Source organism: Augochlora pura, chromosome 6, assembly GCF_028453695.1.
Source record: "Augochlora pura isolate Apur16 chromosome 6, APUR_v2.2.1, whole genome shotgun sequence".
Lineage (NCBI taxonomy): Eukaryota > Metazoa > Arthropoda > Insecta > Hymenoptera > Halictidae > Augochlora > Augochlora pura.
Window position 1 is genome coordinate 8,234,046 of NC_135777.1, and position 18,596 is coordinate 8,252,641.

Sequence of the window (18,596 nt, forward strand, 5' to 3'; positions counted from 1 at the left end):
GTTATTAAATATTTTGTTAAAGTAACTGTGGTTAATCCTTTGTTGTGGAAAATCCCTACAATACTGTTGAATTTGAAAATTTTTCTATTTATTAAATATATACTAAAGACTTGTGTTTCAATCTTCTTATTTAAGCAAAGCTTAATTAACACTTTAGCGACCAAACATTCGGCCATAAACATTTCTATAATATAAATTTACTATCGTTTTTATACTTTTATAATATTGTTACGAATATGGGTCGAGATTATCGATATCAGTTTGGATATCGATACATTAAGTTGAATGATGTTGGTTGCAGCGTCGTTTTGGTAACGACGATATAACAGGAATAGAAGAGAATCGGTTGACAGACTTCGATGAGAGTGGACGTGGCACGAGTCCCTCCTCTCGAAATAAAGATTATTGTTCATTGTTAATATACGAGAGAGTGTTTTTTTTGTATAATGCCGCGACTACGCAGACGTCCACGTAACAATATTATCATTAAATAATATTTATTTTATTATTTTATTTATTTTATTAATCTCGAAAGGTATCTAATATTTACAAAATTTTATAATATTGGAGCTTGCAGTGGTAAAATCTAACACTTTTATTTCAATAATAGATTTAAATTTATTGGTTGCCGTATCCACCCGTTTCACAAGCAAACGCTTAGGGGAAAAGTCGATTTATAAGCTACCGGTTGATAAAGTGTTAACTTAGTTAGCTTATCCTGTAGTTAGTAGAGTGATTTATAATTTTTGTATGTGGTGTAATATAGTTCAAATGAGTTTTAAGATGAGCTTCGAAGCTTATCTCATGGTTAAACCCAAAATGGGTTTTCCCTATTTTCTATACAACTTAAACATTACTTTAGGAATGTAACTATATTTATTCAGATTTCTGACAATGTTTGTTACGATATGTCCAAACAAAACAATTTGTCGTAATTCAATTGTAGATGAAAAATTTCTAAACCTGTAACTTTATTGGTACTAGTAATGCTAATATTAAACACATCGATTTAATTAACATTGAAATGTACTTTTTTATAAACTTATAATGCTAACTGAATTTCAGATGTTTATGTAAAATAAAAATTATTCACATCAATTGCAGGAAATGATAGTGAAATAAAAGGATACTTGATTTTTCATTAATCGTAGCAAATTAACATAGCTTTGTGTAGAAATTCTTTTAATGTCATCCTTCTCTTGTATCTCACCTGTTTTTGTCATAGGTGAAGTACTTACAGTCTGCGATATTTTTGAATGCAAAAGCACGATTATCCTTTATTCATAAATACACTTCTTAATTATGAGAAGAATCATTTATATTAATTGCAAGATGCAGCAGCTGCATGATCATTTTTTTTCATTCTTTTTTCAATAATTTTAATAAAAATCCTTTTTTGAATGCTTTTACTGTTCTGCATTTTCTATTCCTAGTTTATATCATTATATTTTAAATAAATATTTACAGACATACAAAATTTTACAGCGGTAAGCCGATAAATGAATGTATGAAACAAACACATGGATAAATAGCTCGATTTTTCAATAAAGTAGCGAAAATAAATAGTTTAATAATTTGATGAAATAGCAAAAATAAATAGTTTAATTAGTTAATAAATAGAGAAATACCAGCAATTAATTTCTTATGAACGTATACGTATTTATAATTCAAATATAAATCATCGAATACATCTTACAAATTTACAATTACTGTTACATTTCTTCTAACTCGTTAAAATTATTAATAAAAATAATTAATGTTTATATCCTTCGTATCATGCAATTAATGCATATAGCTTTTATTTTCCATAAAAATCCGCAATCTAGTAACAATAGCTACGTGTTATCTTTGGAATTTCTAGTTTCTCATTTCTATAGAAAAATAAGGAACATTACAAATTTTCTGGTCTAGCTAGATCTGCTATTAAACGCTTGGCATATGACAACCGGGTGAAATCGATTTAACGGCTGAGACAGCCTGTACAAAGTGTATCAGATTTTCATAATCTATTTTCGCCATTTCACAGCCTTGAAAGGACGCTTTACACCCGAGGAAAAAACACAAAACGCCACGGAGGACGGCGGAAAAAGTTATTGAACGCGTCATAACCGTGTTCGAGATGCTTAATTAATGGCTTCTCGTCTCCGAAACGTTAACGAGGAAACCGATTCCAATATTCTTCTGCTGCGTCTTATCGCTTCTTTCCCTCTACAGGTTCGCGTTCGCTCCAATCAATGCCTGACACACTTCAATGCGAGCACTTGGACTTCAATAATTCAATAGTGCAGAAACTCGGTTTGCTTTGAGTGTCAATCGAAGCGTTTAAGAATCTTGAACTTCGAGAGAAGTCCTTGGAATTCGGATAGCGGCGTAAGACCGATCGCCACTTTAAAAAATTTAAAGTTTAAACCAAAGACCATGATTTCAAACTTATCACTTTACTGACAGTTTTCTAAAAGACTTTTCAAATCAATAATCAATAATTGAGAATTTCTTAGAAAATTATTAAAAAGGTCCCAACAATTTTACACGTAATTTCAGACATTTCTTGAATTAATATAATGTGAAAGTATTATTTAAAAAATGATTATCGAACATCCTTTATTGAGAAAGAAGATCTTATTAAAAACTACGTTATTTATACTTTTGTAATCATAGAACAACTTAACAAACCGTTTAAGAACAGAAAAACAATATACAATTAAAAATTGTCAAAACTAAAATCAGACTTTTGAATTTCGCGGTTCATCTAAGATGTTAAATGTGAAAATTAACTACAAGTCATTTTTAGACAAATTTTCGTACATGTATACAAAAATGTAATATTCGTGACGTATATATTGCTAGTAATGAATTGTGTAATAATGTTATTCCGTTCTTTTCAGCATTTATTCTTTCGAGCATTTAAATACATATATGTATACATGTATAGACACACAATAAATACAAATACTTCCTCAATAAAATTATTACTAGACTGCGCATTTTAAGCATTTTGGACAATACCGACTACATCAAATAGAAAATTTGCATAGACATTAGAAAAATGTAAGAATTTTTTTATATTTCATACAACTCATTAAAGTGATTAAAGAGGAGAGACATTTTCAACGAGCTTACGTTTCTTAGAGGTAATACAGATAATTATATATTTTTATTTTGTATTGAAATTCGGCGTCTGTTTTTCATAATCGAAAAAGTTTTAATCGGTGCCACTCAGTAAAGATAATGGTACGGTAAGCGGTTAAACAGTTTTAAACTCGACAAAATCGAGTATCGTTCAGAGAAAAGTTGTTAAAATTTATGAAGATTTAGCATTATTTATTGTTCATTCAGTGTAAATGAAAACTTACTTTGACGGATCCACGGTGACGAAATCCGTGTATAGCTTCAGCAATTCACCACCGACTACGTAGCCCATCGCGGGTCCTATTATAGCCATCGTGTAAAAAATACCTAGGCAGAAGAATATTCTTTTTCAAAAATATTTTCTCAAAATCTGACTCTTTTTAATTCATTCTCTCTTTAAATACAATTTTTATTTAGAGTTTTAGAGTAAAACATCATCTTGAATGTAAAACCAGAACTTAATCTTCAATAGACAAGAACAAACATCAATTTAGCCAGACATCTCATAAAGGCGGTCAGGAGCAGATGCAGCTCGTTCACCGATGAAAAATTTCGCTGAACTTCAGCGAAGAACAAGACTCATCAGCACGTTTCTTACCTAGATACACGGATGACATCTTTTTCGATACATTTTCATCGAGGTATGTAACTCCGAGCGTGTAAAAAGGAGCAGAACCCGCGCCGTGCAGTAATTGCGCCACGAGGAAGATACTTAAGTACAAACCACTGTAAGGCTCCTGATCTGCTTGACCCGCGGATCCACTGCAGGACACCTGGACGCCAAAAATATACAAGCAACAGGGTCAATGAAAATACTTGGCGTACGATATGCTTGTGCGCTGAAATCGATCCAGTTATAAATATAATTACACGAAACAGCGTAAGTTCAATTTTGAAAGTATTGAAACGCCAACCTTTTTGACGGTACACTGATCATTTAACTTATTTAACTCATTTAACTCATTCAACTCATTTAACTCATTTAATAAAATGCGCGTGAAAGTTACGATGATGCTCTGTTTTCTTTTTGTAGCTTTTTTTATCTAAGGTCAATATAAGCAATCAACACAGTTTGCATAAATAAATAAGAAATACAATTTGCATAATACAGTGTTGCCTTGATATAATCATAATGATATAAATTTATATAATTAATTTTAGTATTTCTTTGACGTAATCATTATAGTAAAAATTTATGTAATTCATTTTAATATCTTTCTGACGTAGATATAACAATAAAAATTCATATAATTAGTTTTAGACGATTCGAATTTTGAGTTTAATTTTTAATTAAAACAATGGAATCGAAATAATAATAGATTTTAAGTAATTTTTTTGTAAATTATGTGCCATTAAATTAAATTATTTTTCAGAAGCTACTGTACTAATATGTGTAATCAGAGTCAATTTATGATCTCAATAATGCGTGCACTAGCACCCATTATTATTTTTTAAGCAATATAAATCAAGTTAACAATCTTTCATCGTTTGTATGACATAAATGTATTACAGAAGAACTGTGCGTTTCTTTACAATTTCAATAATTGTTATTTTTAAAATAATACTCGCGCCACCAAATTTTTGTCATCTAAAATGTTTATAGAAAGAAAACACACAGTAGAGATAGTGCAGAAGTACTTCAATCTTCTTGAACAATTAAACATGCATTTATTCAAGTCATGTAACGGAAAACTTTCGTTGAACGTTTTAGAGTGCAAGTATCAATGCATATTACAAAGATTTAACAACAGTTCTGCTTTATTTTTCTTATGAAAAAGCTCTTATTTTTGGTTTTAATAATATTTGTCAAATAATGTCAGCTTTATTCGGACCTAGACAATATTTAGCAACTAATAGTAATAATACTTAATATTGAAGATATAACATATATCCCGTATTTGCTAGATAAATTATACGGTTTAAACATTGATAAATAAATATATTTGAGAGTTAATAATCTAGATACTAGAGGCTTTGTTTGGAATAATTACTAGACTGCGGATTTTATGCGTTTATGAGAAAACTGTGTAGGTGTTATCTATAAGAAAAGAAAAATTTGTTATTGTAGATAAAGATGATGCGCCGTCCATTAATTTGTTTTTATGATTTATCGCAAAGATGTTAGCAACTGATGAAACGCAATACTGGTGATTTTATACATTTATGATAAGAATTTATTGGCCAAACACAAACAGTAAAAAACGTTAGATGAACTTAAAGATATCGTTCAATTATTTTCAACTTATTCAAATTATGAGAAGAGGAAACACATTTTCATAATCTGTTTTTAAAATTAACCTAGACAATTTTTAATTTGCATAAAATCCATTCTAAGAATATGCAATGTAACTTACAGTACGAGACGACGTATTCGTCACCCTTTGACATATGCTATCCGACTGTTGACCCCCTCTATATGGCCCAGCAAGGTAATGAGGAGACGCGAATAGCAAACTTCCTATACCTAAGACTAGAACTCCTACGCCTATGTACCTATAGAACAAATGTCACCATAAGAAAAAGTATCACGACATCTTTCTAAAGTTGAGTTCTCTGAGTGGCGTGATCAACCGTAAGATTTAACAAAGTTTTTTTTAAGATTAAACAAAGTTAAATTTTATTTTGTCGAACTCACATTGCGAGAAATGGTGCTTTATATTTTATTTTCAATTATTAGTAATTACTGAATATTCCACTTTAAACTTGATTTCGTAAATAATACAATCAAGGTTTTATAATATAAATAACTTCTAAACTTCCTCTATTTCAATTAACAGTAACAGCATCGAGCACTAAACGTGACTGATACATAAGGTGTTCTATATAAAACAGGTTACCTACTTAATTATCGTTTTTAGTATCTTATTTACGCAGTTAGTTATTAACATCAAAAATTCGTAAATTATTAATATGTACGTAATCACATGACAATTAGAGAAAATAATTACGTGTTTTATTTGAAGTGAAACATAATATACAGGTTGTACCAAAATTATACATACTTCAGGAAATGAGGGCTTCCTGAAGTCATTTCAAGTAACCTTTTCGTTTACCGAAATGCAACCCGCGGCTTTGTTAACGAGTTATTAATGAATAAAGTTGGGTGGGCGCGAGTTTTTAACCTGTTGATACTCGCGCGAGCCAGCTGACTGAAGCCTACCTCACTCCGGGGCGCGACGGAGGGAGAGGGCTGTGCTCTGGCTTTGAGCCGCGTTCGAAGTAACGAACAAGGATTTTAGAAATGTCCTATTAATTTCAAAAGTTTCACAAATATTATTAATGAAAAACTCACCCATTCAGTTGTAAATGTTGTAATCCATGTATGTAAAACGGCACAGATTACATTAACGTTCACTTTCACTGTTGCAAGGGCTGCAGATGTTTAAAATGAGTCAGCTTCAAGTGACCTTGGGATCATTGCTTAGGGACTGTATAGGACATCTGTAGCCTGTGTGGCCAAATTTCTGTAGGAAGGAGATTCCGTAATTTTCACCCTCACAGTGTTTTCTCTCATTGTCTGTGAAAGATCTTTCGCCCGCACAGGTTTTCGATGTTCCAAAACACTCTAAACATCTGTCTCAGTTATTCCGTGTTTAATGACTTTCACTGTCGACCATTCTGCCGGCGTACCAGTCTGGCTTTCGTCGAAAAATCCTTACACCGTGTTGCTGTTTGGAAGTGCTGTTTTTCGTCAGAGCATCTCAGATTTTTTTAAACCAAAGTCGGCGCTGTTATGATGATCGACATAGTCTGCGTGAAGATCTTCGTGCACAGCGCCAGTTTCGTTCCAGATTTCATCTCTGCAACGTCGCCGTTTTCTAAAATGTACGCGCCGCGACAACAGTATAAGATATTTTGGGTGTTTGTGCAATGCTTCCATGGAGGTGTAGCAACTGTTCGTTCACGATTACCAACGGTGCAATTGTATTAGACACGGTCGAGAAATGACGGTCGGCGAGCGATCTTTTTCTGTTCGTCGCCCAGGCGTCTCGCTCTTTTGTCTCGGCGTCGGTCTCCGCGTATAGAAGTCTCGTGTGTACGCTCCGCAATAAAGAAAACTCCGTGTTAATAAATCGAGTATGGTAAAAAGAATAATTATTTATTCCCGCTATCCACCTCAGAGGCATAATTCGTGATCAGTGTGGAATAATAGAGCAGTGAAAGTGAACGTTAGTGTAATCTGTGTCGTTTTACATAGGTGGATTACAACTTCTGGATTACAACATTTACAACTGAGTGGGTGAGTTTTTCGTTAATAATATTTGTAAAATTTTTGAAATTAATAGAACATTTCTAAAATCTTTTTTTTCGTTATCAAAGCCGCGGATTGCATTCCGGCAAATGGAAAGGTTACTTGAAATGGCCTCAGGAGCCCCCCATTTGCCAATGTTTCCATAATTACGGATCACCCTGTACAGAGAGTCCCAAGTCACTCGCAACCTGGAAATGAGAAGTCCGTGCGGTCATTTAAAATAACTTTTTCTTTAACGAAATGCAATCCTCGGTTTTATTTACAAGATATTGAGGAAAGACATTGTCCAATGAAAGGCAAGCTTGACTGATGCAAACTTGCGCCAGTTTATCTCGGACAGCGTTTTTCGTCAATGACTCGTAAACACAATCTCGAATTGCATTCTCACTAAGGAAAAAGTTACTTCAAATAACCTCAGATACCCCCATTTCCGATTTATAAGATATTCTTGGGACAGCCTGTATATGTGTCCATAATTATGAAAGTGGTCTAAGTCAAAATTTTAAAAAAATGAGTTTATCAGTTATTTTACACCACATTATTTTAAACTAAATTTATTTAATGTAATTTTTACGATATCGTCAAAAATGAACCGTTAGATGGTGGTTGTAATTTCAACATTATATGGAATTCGTTCAGTGTTAATTATGAAAGTGGTCTAAGTCAAAAAAAGGAAATTATATAAACATAACTTGGTCCTTTCTACCGACTGACCGTGGTTTTGGGTTGATAGAAATGAAAATTAAAAAAGCAAATTACTTATACAACCCTGAGCACTATTATGAACTGATAGAAAAGTGTAGAAGAAGAAATACATTTTCGATAAAACGCAGACGGATTTTATTTCAACGAAATCACTAGAAGAGTGAACAACAAGAAGAGGAAAAAATACCGCGGGCGAATCTGTCTCTTGGCTGCGAATACAATGGACAAGATTCGTGAAAAATGAACCATATAAAATGTTCTATAAAACTTCTTTAGATGCTCCTGAATTCCACGTTTTGTATCGAGAGAAAAACATAAAGATATTATGTGTTTGCTACCATACATTCCTCCAGTTTTTCAGGAACATTTTAAAAATCTTAAAAACTTGAAATGATGAAAATGCATTACTTTTTTAGTATCATTAATAAATGTGCACGAATTATTTCATTAAAGTTATTGTTTCAAATAAAACTCATAGTTCGTTATTGCTTTATGTAATTTATAGAGTAATAACTATTGCCACCTCAAACATCTTCGAAACAATAAGTTTCACATAAATATTTGCTGAAACAAAATTGCACAGTATGAAGGGGGCCATCCGGTGGCGATAATAGTTTTTTTGCAGGTGGAGGTACTTCGGACATTTGAAGGTCACCTTCATTTTTTTTAAATGGATCGGTCTGTTTTTGCTTCCTTATCATGATAGAGGATCTTAAAACGAGTTCACGGACCTATTACACAAGGTATAATAATATGAATGTATTAATAATCTGTGTGTTGTGACCAAGCGACTATTTACCGCGGCTTTGAAGCTTTTGAGCGTCCTCCTAGATAGCTCACTGGAACAAGTAGAAGGAAGCTAGCTATATCGTATCCTCCAGCAATAAGCCCAGTTTGCGATGATCTCAAGCCAAACCTCCTCTCGATTGTTGTAATGACAACATTCACGAAACCGTTCACTACAATTCCTGCAAGCAAAGAGAAAACAAGCTGTAATAAAACTAAATTATTTTTTGTGTTCAATCAGATGATGATTATTTTATTCTGTTTATTCGATAAACACAAAGATAAATATTTAAATAGAGAAATAAGCTTGAAATTGTTAATAAGTAACCGGTTCCACTACTGTAACCATTAATCTTTGGAATCTATAACGAAATATGATACAATTATTCTCTATGTTTAAAATAATATAAAATATATTTACTTATTTCCTATATATATCATAATGTTACTAGCCGAAGGCTAAAGCAGTCGTGCGTGACCGAGGATTCGTTTTGTTGTTGGTAATGTAAGAATTTTGTTAGTTTTAGACGAGCTGACGTTTGTTTCACCGTCAGGATCCACGAGGGGATGTAAGATTTGAAGAATTACGGACGAGCCGACGTTTATTTCACCACCATAACCCACAGTAAGGTTACTTGTAGACAAGCTGATATCTGTTTCACCGCAGGGACTTGCAAGAAGTTATAAAATATAAGGATTGTTAGTTAGCCTCATTGTTCGACCGCGAACGTAAATCTGTCCGCGCCGAAGATTGTCCTTCTTTGTTAACCACGTTAAGTGTTCGAAGCGGAGGTCCCGAGAATACACCTAGACCAGGGACGCGGTCACCACAGGACCCCTTTTGTCCGTAGCTAGCGCGAGTCGGTCCCCAGATGGACACGTGCGGGCCTTAAATTAAACATCCGGTCGACTTTTCGGCACCGGATTTTCCCGAGTCCTTCAGAAAGGAAAGCGAAGGAAGTCGGTAATAAATTCTCAGTTCTTTGTACGGGAAAAACAGAACACAGTTCGACACAGTTCGAGACGGTCATTCAGTCGAGTCACGCGTGAGATTTTCTCTGGACAAGGTTGAGCGAAAACCCTCGTATAGTGAATCGGATCGCGGTTATTAGTGTAGTGTAGTGTGAATAATATTATATCGACTCACATCATTTGTAGTCATAACTACAATCATACATACATCTACACGTACATCCATACTAACATACATAACCGTATATACACAAAGGGTTCCCTCGGAGTCAATCCAAGTCGAACCAACGGACCACTAGATCCGCCAAACACAATAACAATACACATACGATTTCCTCGGAGTCAATCACAACGGACCACGATATCCGTCAATCATATATCAATACATACATACTAAAAACAATCAATACAACGTACGAAACATAAACAATGTAACAACGGTCATACCTTCATCGCGTAATGTAAAGATTTTTGTAAATCTTTGTTTCTTTCTTTTTTATGGTTTTTTTTTATGCCGCAAGGCTTTTTCCCCAATGAGCCAATAAATCAATCAATTCATTTCGGCTCAATTCTGTATTAATTATTTATTAATTTTGTCCCTACCAGCCTCACATCCCAAGGAATTTTGAAATACGGAATTTCTCCACGTTGGAGAGGTTTCGACGATACAATCATAATTTTTTAAGTCGGTGCACTTCGAGCGGCAAAAACCAGATATTGTTAAGCAGCACGACGAATATCTGTATTTTGTGAAAACCTTCACATCCAGAGTACGGAACTTTTATTTGGGTCCAGGTATATCTATACAGGGTGATCCGTAATTATACAGGCACCGGGGAATGGGGGGTTCCTTAGGCCATTGCAAGTAACCTTTTCCTTCTTTATTCATTAATAACTCGTTAATAAAACCGCGGATTGCATTTCGCCAAAGGAAAAGATTACTTGAAATGGCCTCAGGAACCCCCCATTTCCCGGTGTTTGTATAATTACGGGTCACCCTGTATGTATGTTAGGCACTAAGGATTGCAATACCAATATACCGGGATACCGAATACCGGTATCTCGCGCCATTTCACAATTTCATAATACTAGTATTCACAGGTTTAAATACCAGCATTTCGGTATTTACTAGAAAATTTTTTAATTGTCTGTGTTGAACTTGTATTAAATATCTCCGCGCTACTGTTGAGGCAGCGAGAAGCGCATGGACGCTGCTGGTGTAACTACAAAAATTTTCCGCCCTATTACTCATAAGCAATCAGCATAGGGTTAGTCACTAGACCTTAACCGAGTATTAGTCATAAGTATTCAGCCAACTCAGAGTAAGCAATAGCAAGACCGAACGCCGAAATTTTCACGCCTTAGTCATAAGCCAATTAGTCATAAGTTTCCGGGCATCTTTCATGCAAGAAAATAGGATAAATAGGACCACACCCGAAGCGACACATTGAGTTCTAACCCACGCGCCTACCAGTTGTATCGAAAGCGTGCAAAGCATCTGGTGTCTGATTTTATAAATTCATAATAAACGAGTGTTTTGAATCACGGTTCAGCAGTTCCTTTTTTATTATTACTTACTCCGTGATTTTTTACGTGACACTGGATGCGCCTCAAATGTTTTTCAAGAGACAATCGGACGATCGAGGACGTGCGCAGAATTCGTTGTTTGATATTCGTATCTGTCAAAACAAGGTTGTAATTGTGAAGAAAAAACGCAATATTCGAAAATTTTCGATATTTTTTAATTTGGTAAGTTTGTTATCCACATTATATTTGCATATCATATTTTGGGTTCAAAATATTTTTCAGATTTATTTATAACACATAATTTATAATGAATAAGAATAACTTTAAAGAACATAAAAAAATCTGTTGATAATACTTCGGTTTGGATTCATTATTTATATGATGAAAAGAATATGGTGGCACAACGTAAAAAAATTAAGGTGAATGGAGACAGTACAAAGGGAGGAAGTACAAAATCACTAACCGCCAAAGGTTTTAAAAATCTACCAACTTGGATCAACACTATAAGATAAACGGTTATAAACTACAGTAACGGTGTTCGCAAATCTTTGAAACATGAGTTGATACAATTAAAAGAAAATGGTAAAAAATTTAGTCATACATTTGATGAATGGACAAACCTAAGAAATAGACGCTATTTAAATATAAATATTCATACAGAAAAAAGAATTTGGAATTTTGGACTTACACATGTCTCGGGAAGTATGTCAGGCGAAAACTGTGTGGAAGTGGTTAAATCTAAATTAGAAAAACATGGATTATCCCTGAAAGAAGATATTGTATCCATAACCACAAATGGAGCAGCTGTTATGAAAAAGGTTGGAAAGTTGATTGGTGCAAATCAGCAATTGTGCTATGCTCACGGAATTCAATTAGAAGTAATTGACGTATTATACCGAATAATAAAGAACAAAAGAACCCAAATACTGTGGATATAGAAACTTCTGATTCCGACTTTGAAGAGAGTGAACATGATACTGATAATGCCATTGTTGAAGAAGATATTGCTAATGGGGATGAAATATTAAGTCATCAAGAATTGCTTTCTGTAATTAATAAAATTCGGAAAATTGTTAAGATTTTTAAACATTCCCTTACAAAAAATGCCTTATTACAGAAATATATACTAACTGAAAATAAAACAGAATATATGTTAATATTGGATTCTAAAACACGTTGGAACAGTTTACTCGTAATGATGGAACGATTTTTGAAACTGAAAAATCCACTCTAAAAAACAATTATCGACTTAAACCTGCAAATTAATTTTTCTGATAGTGAATTCGACATAATATCTAGAACTGTATCAGCTCTACTTCCAATTAAACTGGATGTAAAGGTATTATGTCGGAGAGATTCTAATTTATTAACAGTTAATGCAACAATAAATTTCACGTTGCAGTCACTAAAAAAACAGCATACATCACGATCTGAAGAATTATATATTACACTGAAAAATCGTACAGAAGCAAGGCATACTGAAATAGAAGAGGTCTTGCGGTACTACATAATTATAATGATTTTAAAAATGAAACTGAAAAAGAAAAGAAGAGACTAATCGATTCTTTAATCAAGTTTTTAGTCAATTTTCTTAAAACTTTTTACCCACACAGCTATCCACATTCAGAAGAATTTGATACAGTTATCGAAGATGATGATGACACTAATGTAGATGGTGAAAAGGAATTATCTCTTGAAGAAAAATTAGATTTGGCGATAACTAAAAAGATATCAGGAAATTAAAATACAATACAGAAATCGAAAATATCAAAAACCATCCGATGAGAAATCGACTTATTTGGAAAAAGTATATCGTTCATTGCTAACAATACCGCCAACTAGCATAGAAGCTGAAAGAGCGTTTCCGACAGCTAGCAATTTTTGCACAAAACTACGTTCCAGACTTAATGACAATACAATTGATGCATTATATTCTTTAAGATCACTTACTTTTTAAGATCAGCTTACCAGTTCTTCTGTGCAGTCCGTGCTCTTCGTATCGTGCGCCTATCGATATACATATTTCTTCCACCACACCTTTTTTCTATCTTCCTCTAAATATAATTATTTACATAAGTTTTACTCTACACGAGTGTTTTATTCCACATAACCCCTAAACAGATATTAATATTACAGTGATGACTAGACAATTATAATTTAATTGCGAAGACTGTAACCCTGTGCTAAAATGGGCCCAAGTCTCGGAATCCAGCAATTGTTATCGTAAAGATCTGTAATTGTATAAATAATTAAAAATTAGTGCAAAATTTGTTCTCTTGTTTCTGATATTAAGATAGTAATGCATAGTCTGCCGTAGAGGGTATTTTTAATAGTTTGTTTTTATATTCATAAAACTTGTACTTTATTTTATAATTTACTATGTTGTAATAAGTAAAATACAAGAAGTAATCGAGCTCTCTGAGCAAGATACTATAAATTTTGTCTACATAATTTATTGTAGTACATAGATTGTTGCGACGGCAACACCGAAGGTCGAAAGTGCCTAACCATCCCTTTAATCATTAAGTCATAAACATGCGAATAGACCAACAATAGGTAAAAAATTATACGAAAGAAATCACTTTACGACTACCGTACTTAACGAAACTCAAATCGACTCGACGAACTGTCAACACGTGTGACAGACCCACAGTACCGTGGCGCGGACCATTCATAAATTTTACTGTAACAAAGAAGACGACACAAACCAGAACTTTCAAACGGAACCAAGTTCCTTCCGACACACCCACCTCCAATCAAAAACGCTTCATTTCCTCCACCAAAAACTACCCTCCACCAATCAACAAAAAACCGAGGTGACAACAGACAGAACACGATGGACGAAAGACAGAACGAACGTAACATTCACACATAACGCATTCATACTAAGAACGAAAGAAACATCCATACATGACGCATTCATAACTAAGATCAAAAGTAACATTCATACATGACGCATTCATAACTAAGAGCGAAATTGTAACTCGACATAACGCATTCAAACACATTCAGAAATCGCAAATATTATACCTGTACAGTGTTGTAAATAAAGTGTAAATAGAAGCAAGCAAGCTTGTTCTCTGTATCACTACGGCATTGTACCAATCGCGTACACATATCTTGGTCCTTCAAGCCCGGATCAACAACCACGTACACATAGATCAAAAATTCTGTAAGAGAAAGTGGAATTCTACTCAAACGTTTATTCCTTCTATAACTTTTTAATAATGAACAATTATAAATAAAAATTTCTAATCTAATCATTAAAGAATATTTATAATATTAATTTAAAGATATTCCTCAATTAAAACTCTATTCATATGTCAAAAAGAGATTAAGGGTTCGAATTCTCAAAATCTCAATAGTCAAACTCCAATTTCATAGTGTATTGAGAATGCCGGCCATCGACCTGTTGATAATCACAATTTATATGCTTGTCAATAAGCTGTTGATAGAGAATTTTTCGACCGTTTCTTGATGAACGAGAAACACGTGTTATTTTAAGAATATTATCGAATGAATAAGCAATGGCCAGGGGCTATAGTTTCCGTATTGCATGACGTATAGTTGATAGTCAAGTTAGGTACAAATTTTGTGAATTACTCGACTTTTCACTATTTACTCTAATCCATAATCGAACTGTTCGCATAATTCTATAATTATTTTTTGACGGTAAAATTGATAAAAGAAAGCCATTATACGTTTAGCGTGAGTAATCATTGCATGTGTGAAGCAGAAACCAATGAAAATGAAAACTTTCGAGAACAGTATAATGATTCATTAGTGACTGAACTACACGTATGAAACTTTTATATTAATCATTATTATATGCGAAATGCAAAAATTGTCATAAATTCAATCTCAAAAATGTGAATTTATAGCAGCATAAAAATGGTGTTAATAAATTAACGATGTTAGTAATAATGATTAACCCCTTGCCTTACGACTTGATTTCCAACTGTGCGGGCCCAAAGTCTGGTTTATGTTTGGCCCGGTAACCTTACGACGCCTCTAAGGCGACTTTTTCATATTTGGCCCGATAGACTTACGACGCCTCTGAGGCGTCATTGTAAGCTAAGGGATTAAAATGAATGGCTGAATACGATAACTCAAGTAGGATATGATAAACGAAATATGGTATAATAAACATGTGCAACAATTGCTAAAAAATCAATGACGTCATTATTTAATCATCATAATGTTGGATTTATTTTATCATTCATTAAACGGCGATTTAAAAAGTTTCATTTTTCATTAATTAAATCAACATTGTCTACAGCATTGTCAAATATATAGACGATATTTTCCTCCAATAAAAGTCAGTTTTACCATAACGTTTGAACAGAAAATCGGAAGTGGCTCCGGATTTTAGCGCTCCCTGTAAATCGAATCAAGAAAAAATTGAGTGAAATTTTCATTTCAGCCGTCATTCACCGAGCATTGTCCGCACGCGAATGAAGTGCGAGTTCTGATGAACGGAATGCGAAACTTTTTATTCCTCTCTTTCAGTCGCGGGCCCATGTATTTGTCCAACAACATAAGCCGATATCCGAGTCGAGGAACATTCTCATCCGCGAACGTTGAAAAGGCGAACTCTTCTTTTTGGAACGCGGCGCGAAACTTTTTGTGTGACTCGACGCCCTATTAACAGTTATTTGTTGCATTGGCAAACGGACGCACCGAGACCTGCTATTCAATTCAGAAGCGATTAGCCTGTGCCTATGAACATTCGTGAGAAAGAAGTGTTTAATAGATTTACGTTCCCGGGTCCGCGCCAGGGGGAGATGTCATTCAATTAGTTTACCCTTTTGATTTATTTACGCGTAGCATGCGGATTTGCTTTAACGAACCGCCGCGTTTTGACAGATTCCGGATTGCAACAACGTTCGCGCTTTTATGTTTGCCGTTTTTTATCGGTGGCTCTAGCATATAGATGTTTCAGGACAAAAATTATAACTTTTAAACTAATTAATTCTCGACCTAAGAACGTTTATAATCTTTTAACGATTCATTAATTTGTGCATAAATAATGTACAGTTTATTTCAAAAGAGATTCATTTTATTTCATTTAACCGATATCTTGTGTTGTAATTTTTTTAAGACTGTCTATGGACTAATTTACATAACATAACAAAAATAGTTACGATGTTTTTCTAAACCCTTGTATACTCTCTCCATAAAATTATTTAAAGCATTTACTGCCAACTACGAATTCTGTCATTTTAGATTCATTAATAATGAAATAAGATTTATTGTTCAGTTATTATTATTTATTTAGATAAAAAGAGAAACGTTAGCGTGAAGAACAGATTTCTTCAAGATTGGCTTAACTATCAATCTATTAAATGAAATATGTTCAGAATGAAACGAAATATGTACATCCATCCTTTTGTAATTGGCGAACAGATCTATTTTTCAAAAATAACTTGATTTATCCTCGTTGGATTTAATTGTATACAAATATTGTATATGATTAAATCTACAGGTTTCAACAACAAAAATTCCATATTAATGTCGAGAATTGTTCTAGAAATAATTTTACAAGAATTTCGTAACAGATTTTACCTTCTTCAAGAAAAGTTAAGCTAATCAGACGTATATTTTTAAGGGAGGTGTAACACCAAGGCAACTAAGCTGAATTTATAATTAGTGCTGAAGTCATTTCACAATCAAGATAGAGAGAGCTTGTTACTTTCAATTGAATAATCTATTATTATTTTTTTCCATTAAATTTTATTTATAATAAGCAAATAAATAAAGAGGGGTTTTAAACATTGAGGACTATTCCCTTGTTTTGTTTGGATTATTTGCATAAGTACTTTATAGATCATCGAGAAAAAATATTATTTTTATGATCTTTTCTATTGAGAGACGCTTAATATTTTTATGTAAAATAAAAATTGTCTGTATTAATTGTAAAATATCGAAGATGAATAGAAATTTAATGGATTATTTAATAATTGTAACAAGTAGAAATTAGTTTATTTATCAAAACATGTTCCCCCAGGCTTCCATGAAATACCCATAATAGTACATTAATATTGTTACGAGCCGAGGGCCACTGCACACATGGCCGGAGGTAAATGAGTTTGTGCGGAAATTTGGGAGGAATTCGTGGACTGGTCGATGCCTATTTCATCACCGGGTCGCCACCTTGTAGGATGTGTTTCACGGACTGGCCGTTGCCTATTTCATCAACGGGTCGCCGCCTTAGGAGGAAATTGCGTGGACTGGCCGTTGCCTATTTCATCAACGGGTCGCCACCTAGGTGTAGGGATAGTTCACGGACTGGCCGGTGCCTCTTTCATCACCGGGTCGCCACCTGGAGGATAGGTTTGGTTCACGGACTGGCCGTTGCCTCTTTCATCAACGGGTCGCCGCCTAGAAGGAAATTACGTGGACTGGCCGGTGCCTCTTTCATCACCGGATCGCCACCCAGATAGGAGGTTGGTTTCGTGGACTGGCCGGTGCCTATTTCATCACCGGGTCGCCACATGATTGGGTAATGGGGTTTAGGATTGACTCTAATTTTGCCTCGTAACTTCAAAAGAAATATTAGTAGATACACCTCGAGCGGTAAAGGTGTATCTTTGTGAGATTGTTACCAACAACTGACTCGAACTGGGAGATGGAATGAAATAAACTTGTACACTGAATTGAAAATAAAAACTAATATAATCTAACAACTTCAGTCTATTATAAGTGCGTAAGTGTAGTGTAAGATTCGCGCTGGTCCTAAGACACGCTCCCTGGTTTTCGCACCAAGTCGGCGGGGGTTAACTATTGCTCGAAGGAGAACTCGGCTCGATCTTGCTATGTCTCGCGTCGCGATTTGACTTGAAACTGCCCGAAGAGAAGAAAAATCTTAGCCTTTTTATACGCAGCTAAACTAGAAGATTTGGTAGTGGGGACCGGACCTACGTGACCCAGATCACACGGCAGATGGTACCGAGAATCGGGGATGTATGACCCTTATTGAACTCGCGCCTATACGGCGAATTAGATATTCTATTTTTGAATGAAAGGACCGCTTTCACCGCTTACGTTATCTAGCGTATGCCTTCAAGAAAGAAAGAAAAACGTCGGGAGAAAATCTCCGTACGTAACAATATTCTTACCACATTAGGAGCCGAATATAAACTTCAAAAATTCTGCAACATCAAATTAATTAATAAGAAACTTCATTTAACCTTTTCACTGTTCCGAATTTGATTTACTTAATTTA

At 34.2% G+C, this 18,596-nt stretch overlaps 1 protein-coding gene across 9 annotated transcripts in view; it reads right to left on the reverse strand.

Annotated features, from left to right (window-relative positions):
• Window positions 1–18,596, reverse strand: part of Oatp26f (Organic anion transporting polypeptide 26F) — a 107,350-nt gene that overhangs the window by 35,093 nt on the left and 53,661 nt on the right. For 8 of the 9 annotated variants that reach the window (XM_078182088.1, XM_078182089.1, XM_078182082.1 and 5 more), the window contains 4 exons: window positions 8,886–9,054; window positions 5,484–5,622; window positions 3,728–3,902; window positions 3,354–3,456 (listed from right to left, as the gene is read on the reverse strand). In XM_078182088.1, coding sequence (XP_078038214.1) covers window positions 3,354–3,456; window positions 3,728–3,902; window positions 5,484–5,622; window positions 8,886–9,054 — 586 coding nt within the window. The remainder of the gene's footprint in view (window positions 1–3,353; window positions 3,457–3,727; window positions 3,903–5,483; window positions 5,623–8,885; window positions 9,055–18,596) is intronic. The other variant, XM_078182090.1, reaches the window with a different exon arrangement.